The sequence below is a fragment of the Thermobia domestica genome, chromosome 5 (genome assembly GCF_964235325.1).
Source record: "Thermobia domestica chromosome 5, izTheDome1.hap1.1, whole genome shotgun sequence".
Classification (NCBI taxonomy): Eukaryota; Metazoa; Arthropoda; class Insecta; order Zygentoma; family Lepismatidae; genus Thermobia; species Thermobia domestica.
In genome coordinates, this window is record NC_137458.1 from 308,125,263 (window position 1) to 308,142,174 (window position 16,912).

A 16,912-nucleotide genomic window follows, 5' to 3' on the forward strand; every position below is an offset into this window, starting at 1 on the left:
GAAAATAATAAGTTGTATGTAAAGTGTGTTATTAGTGATTTTTCGTGTACCTTGCTTGTCTTTTCTTTGTTTTTTGTTCATTTACGTTAGTATGTTCATATATTAGTTTAGCAGTATTTCATTATGTTTCATAAAGGGTGTCACTAAAGTAAAGATATAGAAAGGTGTTTATCCACAGTAAGGAGTATGGGTTCGAATCCACGAGGATTTATTGATCATCGTGGGATAGCCCGCTGGGCACCATTTGTCGCAGTACACCTACACCCGTAGGTGAGGACAATACTCAGTCGGTAACAAGAGAATAAAAACTAACCGAGTAGAAAAAAGAGAAAGAAGAAGAAGAAGAGAGGAATGGTAGGTTTTTCGGCCGACTGATGTGCAAAAAGGCAAATTGAAAGTATTAAGTTCTCCGGGCTATAACGAAGACTGTGTTATTGTGGAAAGTAAATATAGACAACGTAGATTGTGTCAGATATATGGTCTGTCAAATATATAGTAGTGTAAAGATTGTGAGTAAAACTTTTGTGACAGTGGGAACAGTGTGCAAGTAGTTCATGGCACATGCACTTGTGTAAGCTAACTGTGTCATTCCAATAAATCAAATGTGTAGAGGAATGTACATAATTTATTACAACAAACACAGTCAGTAATTTATAACAAGGTAAGTGGTGTTTCTACACTGAACTACCATAACAGATTATCACACGCTAATCACGCGCAAAAGGTGAGTATAACAGCGTGTACCTGCTGCAGTCTATTCATACGTTGATTTACTCATGTTGTAGCACGTGACCTTCACGGGCTGTAACTTTCATCTACCGACGGCGACAATAGTACAGGAAATATAGTTCATCTCGTTTTACATAAACTATAATTGCTCCATCCTATCCATCTACGCTAAGTACGCATGAAAAATACGGGATATTTTTTATATATATTTATGTTTAATCTACGAAAACAGTTCTGTGCAAGAAAATTATTTGTGTAGAGGGAGAACATAGAAACAGCGTTAAAAATGTGTCATGGTTACTAAGAAATTGAAATGCAAATTCACTTGTAGTGATTACTAGCCCAGGCTAGCGTACGCTTTTCGTACCTGTCTTTCTTTCCATGCATACCCACCTTCACTGATCAGCCTGCTCCCTCCAGATGAATCCTTACATGCGCTCGAGCTTCAACCTGCCCTTAATAATCATAGATGTAGTGTTAACGTGAAGTGACCACCGAGCGTAAGTTGGTACGTGTTTTCCTTATGACTTTTAATACATGTATATGCTGGCATATTACAAATCTGTACGCCGTTTGTGGCAGACGAAAGAAAATAATTCAGATAACATTAGGATATTAAGATATATATAGAATACTTAGAGAGTTATACCTTTTAAATAATTATTTCTGGTGACGCATTTCAACTTTACCAGTGCCAAGCAGAGAATGTACACCCGCTAAGAAAAGAATGAAGAATAAATTAAGAAATTATTTCCACGAAGAGATGATAAGTTTTAAGATCAAGTGTTCGTAATTGTATATTCTAAAATGCATTCGTTATTTTAGCACTGTACTCCTTTGTTCGAAATATCTGATCACTAATTTTAAATAAAATCAAGTTTCTCTTCCATAATAAACAATTGCACTGAAGCTAAAAAAAAGAAAAAAAGAAATGTTAAAAGTATATAGCATAACTATTTTCAATAATTTTAATTAAACTCAATCTCAAATTATTACTAAGGGGTGCTCATATACGTGCCTCGGGATTCTCACTCACTTGTGTCCAGCAAGTTATTGGCGATCGCAGTAATTAAAATGTAGAGTAATTTTATTTCATATTATGATAAATATAGGCCTCCTCTACTCATAGAGTAAATATATTCACTGCTATTCGTGAAAAATGTAGCCTATTTTTCATAATTTTAAGTTCGTCTTTCACAGGACTCACAGGTGATACATACAACGCCATTGAAACTGCCTTAGCAACCACCTTAGCAACAGGTTGTTTGTAACCAATATGGCTGCGCCCAGTAAAATTCACAGCAGACGACTTCACCAGCGTATAGTGACCTCAAGAATGCTGGAAAAGGTTTGGCAGGAGATAGACTATCGGCTTGATGTGTGCCGTGTTACGCGAGGTGCTCACATAGAGCATTTGTGAATGTTCCAAGAAACCTTTCTTAGCACATGTTTCATAATAACATGAGCTTTTAGATTTCACACAATAAATTTCTGAAATCGGGTCCATCATTTTCACTTTTCCTGTACAGAGCATAATTAATATGACATTATGTCATAACCTACACAAAATACAATTGTAATTAATAGAATGTACTTATACAATATCATCATAGTAGTTCACTCTGTTCATTCGGACAACAGACTTTTATGGACCCGCAAATAAATCCCGAATCTAGAAATAATTGCAGAACGAAAGCAGATTAATGGATCATAGTAACGGTATATCATGCAAAATAATATTACCCAGTCACTTTTCGAAAATAATATTATGTTTGACTTTTCGATTACTTTTGTATATTTCGAAGATATTACAGGAAAACTGTAAAATTGGCTGTAGTTTAATTTAGTCCTAATTAAGTTCCTTGTAGATCTTCTCTGCTTCCTTCTGCGTCAACTATGATCAAAGCTTCACTCCATGCTTTAATATGTAGAAGTCGCAACTACCGTGTAATTTAAAATTTTTTCTATTCAGGTTTTTTGTTAAAAATTCAAAACTTTCCAGAGATCCAATGTAGATAAATACAGTCTGAATATCACCCAAGGTTAATAAGTATTGCCTGAAGCTCAACTACACTTTCAACCAATCGTGTGAGTTTTTTAAAGTCAAGTTACTAGAGTAGCCCAGGCCAAAATGTAATACAACCACCGGAAATTACACGAGGTGTAGTACGACGCAAATTCGCTGATCAAAATATCGTTAAAAAACGTCACTGTTAGACTAAAATGATTAAAAAACCTTTTTATTCTACTGCTGTTAAAAGATTTAGGTGTTTTACCTTCTTATGTAATAACTAGTGCCGATAGGCCTAACACATTCAGGCTGCTGCATATTAACTTGTGCAGAAGACAAATTCGCTTGTGCAGTTCTGAACATAATAGTACATAACAAAATACAATGCGCTGTTTATATAAAAACGCACTATTCATGTCTAAATTGAATAATTCGTGCTCCTCTCCTTTCCCTTGGTGAACCATTATTGACACACTACAGATCACTATCAAAATGAGTGGCAAGGATAGTAATTCTGAATATTATGAAAATACTTCGGACACTACTTCTAATATGTACAATGAAATATCTATAACTTCGCGATATTAAAATATCGCCGCTTAGGGATGTAATTTCTTGATATTTTACTATTATTTCGCATGCTTGTCGTTTCAAGTCTTCTTCTTAATGAACTCACTCTTACCAGCCCGATTTTTTTTGTCGTACTAAAAGAGTACGAGAAAGGGCACCACTAGAGTTCTATCAGTATAGAAGGCACCATAACACTTATAGTGTGAAGTCTTATTAAAGTAACGTAATGTAATGGCAGGGAAACAAGGTGCTCATTACAAGCAGGACTCTGAAACAAGGGACCCATTAAAAGCGGGACTGGAAACACATGCCCCATTACATGCAGGAATGGAAAACAGGTGGATCACTGCATACAGGGCTGGGAAACGGGGTCCCATTATAAACGGAGCTGGAGAACAGGGCCCCCATTAAAAGCGGAGCTCTAAAACAAGGGCTCCATTACAAGCGGGGCTAGGAAACAGGAAACCCATTTCAAGCAGGGCTGGGGGTTCCATTAGAAGTAAAGCTGGGTACAAGGGAAACTCATTACAAGCGAGACTCTCATTACCTGCTTCATAAGAGCCTAGTGGATAACAATAAAAATGCCGTTGTTGTATGCTCTTCTTATCTTATTTCCTTCTCTTATTGTTTGGAAATTATATTACAGCTAGTTTTGTCTTTAAAATATCCCCCCCCCCAAAAGAGTGGGACCACAACCTATAGCTTGTTTAGCTTATATGTAAATCCGGCACTGGCCGTAAGTTGCGATCTTTGTGTTGCCTTTGAATAACCTACAAGATGCACAATAAACAGCACCAGTGCTACACGATTATGTCAAATAATTCCGTAAAATCGATTCGCCATGTACAACTTTACGAAAAAAAGCGCTCTTAGTTAAAAACCTTGTCTTACCTGCTATGAATCTTTGCGATTTTTAGAAAAATCGTTTTCAGTGTTTTGATTAATTCCACGTCTTAGAAGAATGTCAATTGTAGACTCATTCAAACACCACTCGGCAGGAACGTCACTAACGAAATTGCACTCTCACTGTCAGAATCACTAACTCCTACGAACTGAGGAGATACTATTTTAAGTGTACTTTCTTCCTCCACTAAACCCACAATATTGTCAACATTTTTTGTTTCACAGAGTTCACCCGTTGTAACCGCTTCTACTTCAGTTACTGAACTGCTCCCTGAAATCACTTGTTCCTTTCGCCTGAAAAATGTATCCACTGTACCAAGCTTTTTCTGTAAGGTTGCTTCTTTTTCACACTTTTCGTTTGCAAGTTTACCATAAGCCACCACTCTATTCTGTTCGCTTCATGCTGCTGGATATATATATATATATATATATATATATATATATATATATATATATATATATATATATATATATATAAAACTTATACTCGTCTGCGTATAACAGAAGTGACTCCGAGTAGATAAATAACACAGTTCAAAACAACCACTTTTGCAGCCCATGCGAAAGGTACACTCATTCACTTAACATCAGTGTCAAAAATGACCGATTGAATTTTCTTTTGGTCTGTCTGTTTGTATTTTAATTTATTTTATTTTTCAAACTCACATTGTACAGGCAATGCGACTGTGCGAGTTTCAAACAATCAGTATTGTTTGTCGCCTGGCCATTGGCTTCGTAAGGGTGGTGAGAGATCCACGGTTTATTTACAAAAACAAACCAGCAAGATGGGGTGGACGGCTTGGATTATTGTCATTATAAACGATAAAAGTCACAGCATGGATTAAAAAACAAAGTGATTGAGGCCTCAATCCGAAACAAAGGGAGGCAGAGGAGACGAAACATTTCTCGAAAACACATAAATATGTTACACCAAGGTTTCTTTCGTATGAAGCGAAAGTGTTGCAAACTATTGATTTGAAACATGGTTTCAAAGTCCTAAATTCTTACTGTGTACGTAAGACATTTTTTCTATAGACCTATATTCTGGAGAAAATATTTGCCGCCCCTAGGTACCTGCCTAGTGGGATTATTTGGTAACACGCTACTGCCTGTAGCCTAGACAGCATATTCCTGGGACGTAAAACTCAAAGATTTCATTTCATTTCGGTTACATAATATTCATGGTTGGTAATAGAGCACTCTGTGCGGAACAAGTGATTTTGTGTATGTTTAGTTTCTCCCACAATCTTGCAAATATAATATTTCCAGTATCGCTTCTTTCAGAAAACATAGCTCAGCGAGAGAAGCGGACTTCTGGCTAGCATCACAAAATTTACCTGTTTGGTGATCTGTGTACACCCCGCACAATTACTTAGGGGTTAATTAAATATTGGTTCTTATAAATGTTCTGCACAAAGTACACTCTTACCTCGTTTCTTTAGTGGTCACCTAATAAAAGTTGGGATTTGGGACGACTTGGGCAATGAGGACCAGTTGTCGACAGGGACGAGATGGATATCATTCGATTCGTATTAACAAGTAGATCAATAATTTGTATGCCATTTTTTTCAGAAAATTACATTTTAACCAGAAAAATTATTAAAAATTCGGGATTTTGGGCAATGGGGACCAGTTATCGCCAGGGACGAGATGAGTGTCATTCGATTCGTATTAACAAGTAGATCAATAATTGGTATCCCATTTTCCCGAAAATTCAAATTTAACCCGGGAAATTAAGAGAATTCGCGATTTTTAGCAATGGACACCTGTTGTCGACAGGGACGAGATGAACATCATTCGATTCCTCTTAACAAGTAGAACAGTAATTGGTATGCCACTTTCCCAAAAATTAAATTTTAACCCGGGAAATCAATAAAAATTCGGAATTTTGGGCAATGGGGACCAGTTGTTGCCAGGGACGAGATGGGTGTCATTCGATTCGTATTAACAAGTAGATCAATAATTGGTTTGACATTTTCCCGAAAATTCTATTTTAACCCGGAAAAATTAAGAAAATTCGCGATTTTGGACAATGGGGACAACTTGTCGAAGGGGCGAGATGGGTATCATTCGATTTTTATTAACAAGTACATCAATAATTGGTATGACATTTTCCCGAAAATTTAATTTTAACCCGGGAAATTAAGAAAATTCGGGACTTTGGGCAATGTGGACAAGATACGACAGAGTCGCGTGGGCATCAGTCGATTCGTATTAACAAGTAGATCAATAATTGATTTGACATTTTCCCGAAAATTCCATTTTAAGCCGAAAAATTATTAAAAATTCGGGATTTTGGGAAATGGGGACCAGTTGTCGAGAGAAACGAGATGGTATCATTCGATTTCTATTAACAAGTAGATCAATAATTGGTATGCCATTTTCCCGAAAATGCAATTTTAACTCGGGAAATTAATAAAAATTCGGGATTATTGACAATGGGGACCAGTTGTCGACAGAAACGAGATAGGTATCATTCGATTCGTATTAACAAGTAGATCATTAATTGGTATGCCATTTTACCGAAAATTCAATTCTTACCCGGGAAATTAAGAAAATTCGGCATTTTGAGCAATGGACACCTGTTGTCGACAGAGACGAGATGAGTCATTCGATTTCTATTAACAAGAAGATCGATAATTGGTATCTCATTTTCCCCAAAATTGAATTTTAATCCGGGAAATTAATAAATATTCGGGATTTCAGGCAATGGGGATCAGTAGTCGACAGGGACGAGATGGGTATCATTCAATTTGAATTAACAAGTAGATCAATAATCGATATGTCATTTTGACGGAAATTGACTTTTAACCCGGGAAATTAAGAAAATTTGGGATTTTGGGCAATGCAGACCTGTTCTCGACAAGAACGAGATGGGTATCATTCGATTCCTATTAACAAGTAGACCAATAATTGGTATTTCGTTGTCAAGAAAATCCAATTTTAAACCGGGAAATTAAGAAAATTCAGGATTTTGGGCAATTGGGACCAGTTGTCAACAGGGACGAGATGGGTATCATTCGATTCGCATTAACAATTAGATCAATAATTGGTATGACATTTTTCCGAAAATTCTATTTTAACCCGGGAAATCAGGAAAATTCGAAAATTTGGGCAATTAGGACCACTTGTCGACCGCGACGAGTTGGGTATCATTCGATTTGTATTAACAAGTACATCAATAGTTCGTATGCCATTTTCCCGAGAATTCATTTTTAACCCGGTAAATTAAGAAAATTCAGGTATTTTAAGCAATGGGGACAAGCTACAACAGAGACGGGTGGGCAACAGTTGATTCGTATTAACAAGTAGATCAATAATTGGTATGACATTGTCCCGAAAATACAATTTTAATCCGGGAAATTAATTAAAATTCGTGATTTTTGGGCAATGGGGACTAGTTGTCGCCAGGGACGAGATGGGTATCACTCTATTCGTATTTACATGTAGATCAATAATTGGTATGCCATTTTCCCGAAAACTCAATTTTAAGCCGAGAAATTAAAAAAAATTCGGGATTTTGAGCAATGATGACTTCTTGTCGACAGGGACGAGATGGGTATCATTCGATTCCAATTAACAAGTATATCAATATTTGGTTGCCATTTTTTCAAAAAATTCCATTTTAACCCGAAAAATTATTAATAATTCGGGATTATCGGAAATGGCTAGCACTTGTCGACAGGGACATGATGGATATCATTCGATTCCTATTAACAAGTAGATCGTTAATTGGTATGCCGCTTTCCCGAAAATGCAATTTTAACCCGGGAAATTGATAAAAATTCGGGATTTTGAACAATGGACGCCTGTTGTCGACAGGGACGAGATGAATCATTCGATTTCTATTAACAAATAGATCGATAATTGGTATATCATTTTCCCGAAAATTCAATTTTAACCCGAAAAATTAATATATTCTGGATTTTTGACAATGGGGACCAGTTGTCGACAGGGAAGAGATGGGTATCGTTCGATTCCTATTAACATGTAGATCAAGAATTGGTATGCCATTTTCCCGAAAATTCAATTTAATCAAGGGAAATTAATACAAATTCGGGATTATGAGGAATGATGACTTGTTGTCGACAGGGACAAGATGGATATCATTCTATTCGTATTAACAAGTATATCAAAAATGGGTTGCCATTGTTTCAAAAAATTCCATTTTGACCCGAAAAATTATTTAAAATTCGGGATTTCCGGAAATGGGGACCACTTGTCGACAGGAACGTGATGGGTATCATTCGATTCGTATTAACAAGTACATCAATAATTGGTATGCCATTATGCCGAAAATTGAATTTTAAACCGGGAAATTAAGAAAATTCGGCATTTTCAACAATGCAGACCTGTTGTCGACACAGACAAGATGGGTATCATTCGATTCCTATTGGTAAGTAGATCAATAATTGGTATGCCATTTTCCCGAAAATGCAAACTTACCTGGGAAATTAATAAAAATTCGGAATTTTTGACAATGGAGACCAGTTGTCGACAGGGACGAGATGGGTATCATTCGATTCGTATTAACATATAGATCAAATATTGGTATGTCCTTTTCCCGAAAATTCAATTTTAAGCCGGGTAATTAAAAAATTCGGGATTATGAGCAATGGACACCTGTTCTCGAGAGGAATGAGATGGGTATTATTCGATTTCTATTAACAAGTAGATGAATAATTGGAATTTCATTGTCCCGAGAATTCAATTTTAACCCAGGAAATTAATAAAAATTCGGGATTTAGGGCAATGGGGACCAGTTGTCGACAGGGACGAGAAGAGTATTATTCGATTCGTATTAACAAGTTGATCAATAATTTATTAATTTGAAATTGAAATTTCCTGAAAAGGGCATGCTAATTATAGATCTACTTATTAACATGAATAGAATGATTATCATCTCGTCCCTGTCGACAAATGGTCCCCATTGACCAAGATTCCGAATTTCTATTAATTTTTCGGGTTAAAATTGAATTTTCGAAAATATGGCATACCAATTTTTGATCTACTTGTTAATATGAATCGAATGATACTTATCTAGTCCCTGCCGACAACTGGTGCGCATTGCCCAAAATCGCGAATTTTATTAATTTCCCGGATTAAAATTGAATTTTCGGGAAAATGTCATACAATTTATTTATCTACTTGTTAATGCGGATCGAATAATACCCTTCTCGTCCTTGTCGACAAGTGGTCCTCATTGCCCTAATTCCCCTATTTTTATTAATTTCCCGGGTAGAAATGAAATTTTTGGGAAAATGACACACCAATTATCATCTGGTTGCTAATACGAATCGACTGATGCCCATCTCGTCCCGGTTGACAACAGGTCCCCATTGCCCAAAATCCAGAATTTTTATTAATTTCCCGGGTAAAAATTGAATTTTCGGGAAAATGACATACGAATTATTGTTCTACTAGTTAATAGGAATTGAATGACACCCATCTCGTCCCTGTCGACAACAGGTCCCCATTGCCAAAAATCCAGAAATTTAATGATTTTCCCGGTTAAAAATGAATTTTCCGGAAAATGGCATACCGATTATTGATCTACTTGTGAATACGAATCGATTGATACCCATATCGTCCCTGTCGACAACTGGTCGACGTTGCCTAAACTCCCGATTTTTTATTAATTTTCCGGATTAAAATTGAATTTTTGAGAAAATGTCATTCCAATTATTTATCTACTTCTTAGTGCGAATCGTATAATACCCTTCTCGTCCTTGTCGACAACTGGTTCTCAACATTGTCCAAATTCCCCTGTTTTTATTAATTTCCCGGCTAAAAATGGAAGTTTTGGGAAAATGGCATACCAATTATCATCTGGTTGTTAATACGAATCGACTGATGCCCATCTCGTCCCTTTCGACAAATTGTCCCCATTGCCCAAAATTCCGAAATTTTATCAATTTCCCGGGTAAATATTGAATTTTTGGGAAAATGGCATACTAATTATTTATCTACTTGTTAATATTAATCGAATGATGCATCTCTCTTCCCTGTCGACAATTGATGCCCATTGCCCAAAATCCCAAGTTTTTAATAATTTCCTGGTTTAAAATTGAATTTTCGGGAAAATGGCATACCAAATTTTGATCTACTCATTAATACGAATCGAACGATACTCATCTCGTCCCTGTCGACAACTGGTCCTCATTGCCCAATATCGCTAATTTTTATTAATTTCCTGGTTTAAACTTAAATTTTCGTGAAAATGGCATACCAATTACTGGTCTACTTGTTAATACGAATTGAATGATACCCATTTTGTCCCTGTCGACAACTGGTCCCCATTGCCCAAAATACCGAATTTTTATTAATTTTTCGGCAAAATAGCATACTAATTTTTCATCTACTTGCTAATTCGAATCGAATGATACTCATCTCGTCCCTGTCGACAACTGGTCCCAATTGCCCAAAATCCCGAATTTTCTTAATTTCCCGGGTTAAAATTGAATTTTCGTGAAAATGGCATACCAATTATTTATCTACTTGTTAATGCGAATCGAATAATACCCTTGTCGTCCTTGTCGAAAACTGGTCCTCATTGCCCTAGTTCACCTATTTTTATTAATTTCCCGGGTAAAGAGAAATTTTTGAGAAAATAACATGTAATTATCACGTGGTTCTTAATACGAATCGACTGATGTCCATTCGTCCTGGTCGACAACTTGTCTCCATTGCCCAAAATCCCGAACTTTTATTAATTTCCCGAGTACAAATTGAAATTTCGGGAAAATGGCATATTATTAATGATCTACTTGTTAATAGGAATCGAATGATACCCTTCTCGTCCAAGTCAAGAACAGGTCCCCATTGCCCAAAATCCCGAATTTTTATTAATTGCACGGGTTAAAATTGAATTTTCGGGAAAATGGCATACCAATTATTGATCTACTTGTTAATACGAATTGAATGATACCTATCTCGTCCCTGTCGATAACTGGTCCCCATTGCCCATGTCGTCCCCAAAATATGGTTCGTGTTTTATGAGAGAGTTTTTAGCATTGGTCCACACTGTACTGAGCCTTCCTGAAGCCAATCTGCAAGTAGGACTTGAGTTTCTCATATAGCTCATGCTTGGATAAAAGAAATACAAAGTTATAACCTAATCTGAAAGTGTACGAAATGCGTAAAATTTAGGTAGAAAAGTGTGTTCGAGTAATGCCATACGTTTTATATGCACTTACTTATTTTAACGGTACTATAGCACTTTAATTTTACAGTAGGAATTAAATTTTAAACTACCATTACAAATTCCTTATATCTAGTATTATTTGACACCAAACGGGCAAATTGTCCTAACTCGTTCGTGTTTACAATTTAGTGGCTTCTTTGAGGGAGAAATATTATATATATATATATATATATATATATATATATATATATATATATATATATATATATATATATATAACATTTTTCCATCAACGCGACTGAACATTTTTATTAATTCTTGAATCACTTGACCGTAAAAATCAGTGTTAATCTTGTATAGTTGCAGTTCTTCAACTTCTGAATTTTCCACGCAGCACAACCAAACACGCCATTTTTATACTTTTACCCACGCCAAACTGTGTTTAGACTAAGGCCTAGGCTGCTCTACATTAATTAGTATTTAAATGCGATTAAATGTAGTTTTTTTTTTTTGTTCTACATATTCAAATCCAATATTTTTGAAGCACAGCCATGCTACTTTTTAATGTTCATTCTGGCAACGCTGGTTCCTCCTCGAATCCGGCAACGAAGCAGTGATGCCAATTGAAGGGAAATTTCCCTTGACGCAGGGAAATTTTGAGTAAATTTTAGAGAAAAGGGAAAAAGGGAAATTGCTTGTATTATCTCAATATTGCAGGGAAATTTGAACCTCTCTTCAATCATTTTTAGATTGAATGTATTTTCGTATCTAATTAATCTAATTAAAATTCAGTATAAATTCAACATCCTATTTGTTCAAACACAATCCGTTGCACATATTTCACATAAATTCTCACAAGTTATCTTGCTTTGCATTCGTTAATATTTATCAATATTACACGCCGATCAACATATTCAGTTAAATTCGAAACATTACAACAATGCTTATTTAAAATCTTTTATCAAAATTAATCTTCCCATTGTTGAATTAAATGCAAAGCAATAAGATTAAATATTTCTCAATTAAATTATCACTCCAACTATTATAACAGTTTGGTTTTCCCAATGAGAAGATGTTTTTCCAACCAAAAAATTGATTCTGAAGAGGATTAATCAATGTAAGAGAAGAAAATCTGCGTGTCGTGAATGTAAATATGTATATATGGGCGAATGCTGGGTCATTAGTGTATGTGTGTTTGTGTAAGTTTACAGATTTCCTGGTGACTGTGTGCACAGAATTATAAATTCTTAAGAATTCCGCATCTCTAAACTTTGTATTGTGCTTACGAACATTCCTCGTGTACAGCCAAAGACAGTAGCAGCTAGAGTTTTCTTTGTAACTGTTCGTATTCGTTTCTGTAAATATGGGAGTTCTGTTCTTATGTAAGTACATACCAAATATATACTTAATAATTTCTTTGTACGTTAGGTTACATTAATATTAAAATCTATCATGATATCTATAATAAAAATTAGTTACGTAATATTTATTTTATATTTTTTATTATTTATTTAGGTTGTCCGTCCTGACCGAGGTATTTATAGGGTTTTTCCTCAATCACACCAGGCAAATGCAGAGATTGCACCTTTAACATAGGTCCTGGCCTACACCTTTCCATATCCTTTCCCCTCCTCTATAGTGACGCCTTAGATGCCTAAACAACAAACCAAGTTCAAATTCTACGTAAGCTCAAAGGAAGGTTGTCAGGTATCTGCTTGTATGTGTTATAAGATTGCGGTGAGGGGGTGGAAGCGAAAACGATTAAAAATACGTTTACTAAATACAGTACTTGAACGTTTTGGATGAAGGGAAATTTTGTCCGGAAAAGGGAAATTCTGAAGCTTGTGAAGGGAAAATGGCTCTGAAGGAATTGGCATCACTGCAACGAAGATAAACAAATACGGTGTTTTCAGAGAGCAAATATTCTTTTTTAATAAAATCTGACCTTATTTTTGATTGCAAGTATTAAGTTGCTTCTATGAACGTTCTTGTAAGTAATTTGATTAACACTGCCAGTGTAAAATAAATTAAAAGTATCGAGCTCAGTTCCATCTTCGTATTAAATTTGTAGTTGTAATGGATGGTGAGGCTTCTATTAAGTTGGAAATGATCTGCAAAGAAGAAATCGAGAATGACTTTCCTGAGGAAGATTTACACGAAGGGAATGCGTGGACATATGAACTGATGACTGACAACAAAGAATTAATATTATCAACATCGGAAGAAGAACAAATAAGGGATAACGATGTAGCAATGTATTCTTCCGATGTGGAATTAAACATCGATACAGTGAAAGCAGAAATTCGAGTCGAAGATCCTGCTTGTGAAAGTAATAAAGAAACGCTAACAAAAATAGTGGTTAAGGAGATTTCTGGGTCGTACTCTAATGACTACAAACAATTAATAAAAAAAGGTTTAGTTCAGCGAGAAAGGTAAGGTTATATTTTGTATACAATACGTGGTTCAGATTGATAATGCAGTTGCATGCGTTCGGGAATTTTATAAGTAAAGATCAATACCGTTCCTTCGAAAGAAATAGTTACGTATGAGGGATTCCGGAAAGGTTCTAGATTACTGGTCACCCTATATTTTTCATAGATAGAAGTATTTGCGGCCTCTGTTTAGCAGAAGGGGTCCAGCTTTTTTCTATAAAAATTGTTACAATTTTGGTAATTTCTGTTCACATTAGGTTAGTTTACGGTAGGTTAGGTTAGTTTAGATAAGTTTAGGTTAGGTTTGGTTAGTTTATGTTATATTAGTGTATGGGTCCATCATAATTTTCCAAAAAATGATAGAATTTCGCTTATTTCTACTAATATTAGGTTAGTTTACGTTCAGGTTAGCTTAAGTTATTTTAGGTTAGGTTAGGTTAGATTTGCTTACGTTCTGTTACGTCTTACTTGCAACATTCATTTCTTCTGTAAATTTTGTGTTTTTTACGTGCTTCTGGACCCCTTGTACTAAACAAACCCCGTATTTGCTTACCTGATACATGCTCCTCCTTCTTTATGTTTGCGATGATGATGTTTCTTTAGTTGATGTGAACACTATTTATTATCAATTATATTAATTGTTTTGTCAAGTCATAACTTCATGTGGTTGTTCTTCCACCATTTCTGTTTATGGAACAACACTAGTCAGTCACATTATTAACATCCTACGTTTTAAAAATAAGGATATGTTAGTTTTTTGGGTTAGAGGGTTTTGCTCCATACGTGTGTAAAAATGTTTATTGTTGTCGGAGGGGTTAGAGGGGCTTGCCCCCCAATGCTTTGAAGAACTATTTAACTTTTTTCAAAATAATAATATTTTAGGTTTTTTTAAATAGTCGAAGGTTATCCTGCTATAATTTTATAGAAAATTGTGTTGTTGTGGGAAGGGGCGGTTAGGGAGATGCGGGTCCGTGGTATAGGTGACCCGGAACATCCGAGAAAGTGTATTATTTTCTTCTGGTCATCTATTAATACAGTTTTTCGGCTCTTCTGGATCACCTATATCACTGACCCGCATCCAGAGAAAGGGGACCAGTAATCTAGAACCTTGCCAGGGATTCCCCCACGCAAATTAATCATTACATTTTTTAAGTGGTCTGTCATAATAGTTTACCTGTACACAAAGACAAAAGCGATTGATACCCCACATACAAATCTTATATAGATTATATCTCCATAAAGTAGTGATTAATTTATTACTGATTACAGATTTGTCACCAATTCTTGTACATTTTTACATTTTAGGTGCTCCATATATAGAGCCTTATGTAAAATATAGCGTGACTGAAGGGAACCGAAAATTTCCGACATCCAAACGTGAAATGTGTTGTACTGGATTCTAACCAAGAATGGGTGCAGATATTGTAAGGATTATGAGTGTTTTGGGTTCGTTCTTTACCTGTTGCTGTTTGGGAATAGCCATTCTATGATGGTCCTATGTTCGACCCTTGGTGGTCCCTGTTTGGGAAAAGCCATTCTGTGATGGTCCTGGATTAGACCCTTGCTGGTCCATGTTTGGGAAAAGCCATTCTATGAGCTTTAATCTTGTATGTCCCGGTTTGGGATAAGCAATTTATTGTGATCCTGGGTTCGTTCCTAACAGCCTATAGAGAAAAGTCAAGTAATGATGAGATCGAACACCAATTATTATAGGGAAGAATCCACACTCACGGTCATCAGGTTCGGGTGCATTAAATAACCACAAGAAGGCTGAGTCGTGTGCCCACTGTCACTGGTGAGTCAAGCACCTTACAGCTATATCGACAATACATTTCTTATTGATAATTTCAAAAAACGTTTGTGGAAGGGATAAGGGACAATGCTGAGACCGGATGGTTGCAGAGTGAGAAAGAAATTACCTTTGCACTGCGCCACTTTCAATGTACTTTATCTGTAAGCTAATAAAATATGAAAGCATGCATGTACTACATACTAATACTTATCCTTTTTCACAATAGAAAATAGCACGAGAAAATATACACAAAAACACTATTTAGTAGCTGTTGCCAAATTTAAAATGATAACACTGAACGGATATATTTGATATATGTATATATTTTTAATTTTTTGGCAATTAGAAGCACATTTATACACTTCACATAAAATAGATTTTGGCTCCTAGAAATCGATTCGGACGCGAGCGAAACGATGTCGACGGAAATGCACGGACATCACGGTTTCAGAAATTCAAAGAATTTCATAAGGATTCTGAAGACAGTACTTTTCTTCTTCCACTATTACTAAAAAAAAATATTTCTTGCAATTTCCAACAAAAGACTCCTCCTACATGATTGTTCCATTTTCCCCTCATACTACATTTTTAGTTAAAATGTTACTGATGAACCAAACAAAAATTGTATTGCAACTTTTGGCGGTTGCATTTAGCACTAAAATTGGAGTCGTTCGTCGAGTGCTCTAACCTCTTCCGTTGTCCAACTTGCACTTCCCGCTCCAAGTCATGCCTGCTCTCTTCGTTGACACAATGGAGGTTCATTGATACGTTAGTGGAATAAAAAATAGTTCGCACAAAACATTTAGTTTTTATATAACTGCTTCGATAGTAAGAAGTAATTAATTAATTATCATGTGATTGAGAGTACATTAATCATATTGAAGCACATAGTAGTGTAAATAATTAATACTTATTATCGAAAATGCACATTATGACGTATGATCCACTGCTGTTGCTTGAAAATTCAGCTTTACGTGGGTGTGAGTGAGGGAACGAACAAATACCTTCCCAAATACGGTTCGACGAGAGGTGCTGAAATGTCTTGAGGAAAGAGGCACCTTCTGGGTAGAAAATTCCATTGTTTCGCTCTTCTGCGAATATCGACTAGGCGTTAGTTCCAAGAATTAACATTGAAAATACGAGGACTCGTTAAAAAGTACATATAACAATATCGTTATAGGATTCGTGCATAAATTCGTTGCATATTTATTTCCTTTTAAGGAATTAGGTTTCTGTATTTTCGGGGTGACGGGGCTCAGAGGTTGATCGTTCACCTCTGGCACATCCGGTCCTTGGTTCCATCTTAGCTCACCCCAAGCGAATTTCGTGGT

At 35.8% G+C, this 16,912-nt stretch overlaps 1 protein-coding gene across 1 annotated transcript in view; it reads left to right on the plus strand.

Annotated features, from left to right (window-relative positions):
* The first annotated feature begins 13,248 nt into the window (after window positions 1–13,248).
* Window positions 13,249–16,912, plus strand: part of LOC145684946 (uncharacterized) — a 43,730-nt gene continuing 40,066 nt past the window's right edge. Inside the window, exon 1 of the mRNA XM_081757299.1 lies at window positions 13,249–13,789. Coding sequence (XP_081613425.1) covers window positions 13,434–13,789 — 356 coding nt within the window. The 5' untranslated portion in view covers window positions 13,249–13,433. The remainder of the gene's footprint in view (window positions 13,790–16,912) is intronic.